This window comes from Nerophis lumbriciformis, linkage group LG11 (genome assembly GCF_033978685.3).
Source record: "Nerophis lumbriciformis linkage group LG11, RoL_Nlum_v2.1, whole genome shotgun sequence".
NCBI classification, from domain to species: Eukaryota; Metazoa; Chordata; class Actinopteri; order Syngnathiformes; family Syngnathidae; genus Nerophis; species Nerophis lumbriciformis.
Window position 1 is genome coordinate 53593498 of NC_084558.2, and position 2549 is coordinate 53596046.

The 2549-nt window shown below is 49.7% G+C and overlaps 1 protein-coding gene across 1 annotated transcript; it reads left to right on the top strand.

The window, feature by feature from the left end:
• The first annotated feature begins 709 nt into the window (after positions 1-709).
• On the top strand, positions 710-1149 carry LOC133610234 (histone H2A). The gene has a single exon (XM_061966360.1). The coding sequence runs from the start codon at positions 731-733 to the stop codon at positions 1112-1114; it is 384 nt and encodes a 127-aa protein (XP_061822344.1). The 5' UTR covers positions 710-730; the 3' UTR covers positions 1115-1149.
• The last annotated feature ends 1400 nt before the right edge of the window (positions 1150-2549 follow it).

A 2549-nucleotide genomic window follows, 5' to 3' on the forward strand; every position in this document is an offset into this window, starting at 1 on the left:
ACAGAGCTTCTCACCCTATCTCTAAGGGAGAGCCCCGCCACCCGGCGGAGGAAACTCATTTCGGCCGCTTGTACCCGTGATCTTGTCCTTTCGGTCATAACCCAAAGCTCATGACCATAGGTGAGGATGGGAACGTAGATCGACCGGTAAATCGAGAGCTTTGCCTTCCGGCTCAGCTCCTTCTTCACCACAACGGATCGATACAGCGTCCGCATTACTGAAGACGCCGCCTGTCGATCTCACCATCCGCTCTTCCCTCACTCGTGAACAAGACTCCGAGGTACTTGAACTCCTCCACTTGGGGCAAGATCTCCTCCCCAACCCGGAGATGGCACTCCACCCTTTTCCGGGCGAGAACCATGGACTCGGACTTGGAGGTGCTGATTCTCTATTCAATGTTGAGCAAAATAACACATGTGCCTTAAAGTACCGGAACGCCTTGCTTTATTTGTGTATTTGTAGATAATATTACACAGTGATGCCTAGTAATAGTGCTTTGTTGAGGTCTATTACTGTTTCTATTGTGTTTTTTTTCAAAAGACAGAAGGTGGAAGCATCACTCAAAGAAGAGACGCTCGCATTTTCTTTCCCTGCGTTGATTGGACAACCGTTCCCCGACACAGTCAGCCAATCACAGAGCAGCATGGGAGTGTATAAATGTACTGTTCGCAGCGCTTCGAGGTACTGTTCTTTAGTGAAGATACAAATACTATCACCTCAATTAACAATCATGTCTGGACGTGGCAAAACCGGCGGCAAGGCTAGGGCCAAGGCCAAGACCAGGTCTTCCCGTGCCGGACTGCAGTTCCCAGTGGGACGCGTCCACCGTCTGCTCCGCAAAGGCAACTATGGCGAGCGTATCGGCGCCGGTGCTCCTGTCTACCTGGCAGCAGTGCTGGAGTATCTGACCGCTGAGATCTTGGAGTTGGCTGGAAACGCAGCCCGTGACAACAAGAAGACCAGAATCATCCCCCGTCATCTTCAGCTGGCTGTCCGCAACGACGAGGAGCTCAACAAACTCCTCGGAGGGGTGACCATTGCCCAGGGCGGTGTGTTGCCTAACATCCAGGCTGTTCTGCTGCCCAAGAAGACCGAGAAGGCTGCCAAGAAGTAAATTGCTCCACACCTAAACTCAACAAAGGCTCTTCTAAGAGCCACTCACTTCTTTCAAAAGAGCGCATTTCAATCAATCTTTATTTATATAGCCCTAAATCACAAGTGTCTCAAAGGGCTGCACAAGCCACAACGACATCCTCGGTACAAAGCCCACATACGGGCAAGGAAAAACTCACCCCAGTGGGTTGTCGATGTGAATGACTATGAGAAACCTTGGAGAGGACCGCATATGTGGGTAACCCCCCCCTCTAGGGGAGACCGAAAGCAATGGATGTCGAGTGGGTCTGACATAATATTGTGAGAGTCCAGTCCATAGTGGATCCAACATAATAGTAAGAGTCCAGTCCATAGTGGGGCCAGCAGGACACCATCCCGAGCGGAGACGGGTCAGCAGCGCAGAGATGTTCCCAGCCGATGCACAGGCGAGCGGTCCACCCCGGGTCTCGACTCTGGACAGCCAGCACTTCATCCATGGCCACCGGACCTGTGCCCCCCCCTCCCCCCTCAAGGAAAAGGGGAGCAGAGGAGAAAAGAAAAGAAACGGCAGATCAACTGGTCTAACAGGGGGGCTATTTAAAGGCTAGAGTATACAAATGAGTTTTAAGATGGGACTTAAATGCTTCTACTGAGGTAGCATCTCTAATTGTTACCGGGAGGGCATTCCATAGTACTGGAGCCCCAATAGAAAACGCTCTATAGCCCGCAGACTTTTTTTGGGCTCTGGGAATCACTAATAAGCCGGAGTTCTTTGAACGCAGATTTCTTGCCGGGACATATGGTACAATGCAATCGACAAGATAGGACGGAGCTAGACCGTGTAGTATTTTATACGTAAGTAGTAAAAGCTTAAAGTCACTTCTTAAGTGCACAGGAAGCCTGTAATTGATTTCACCTTAGTTAAACTCCGGGGTAGGGTTTAAATGGCAGCCCGGTCAATTACTTGAGTATTCCAGGTTCAATTCCCAACACTGTTACTGTGTCTATGGATGCTACTTTGCAACTTCTATTGCTGTACCCAACAATTTCAAACTGGACATGTGCATTACTGGGAATAGTTGTTATGAACTGATAACAAGGCAAATATATGCAGTGCATATTGCTAGTCATGTGTAGAGGAACCAGATGAGGTGGTTCGGGCATCTGGTCAGTAGTGATGGGATCGGCAGTTCTTTTGACTGTACGGAACCACTAGAATCAGTTCCTTAAATTGAGTCGTTCAAAAAATGTGTTCACCGAATCACCCCCCCAACCCCCAAAAAAGAAAAAAAGAAATAGTTCAGTCCCTCCCTCCGCCTCCATGGCTGGCTGCGTCATTCGCCGACGTCGAGGGTTCAGTGAATCACAGAATGCGCCAGTTCTACTCATACCGGCATGGTCGCGGCGGAGCTCGACTGAACTGAGAAAGGAACAACTCAGTTCATGAAGTGATTCGG

Excerpts from the sequence above, each read along its gene's own strand:
- LOC133610234 (XM_061966360.1), top strand. The coding sequence starts at position 731 with ATGTCTGGACGTGGCAAAACCGGCGGCAAGGCTAGGGCCAAGGCCAAG.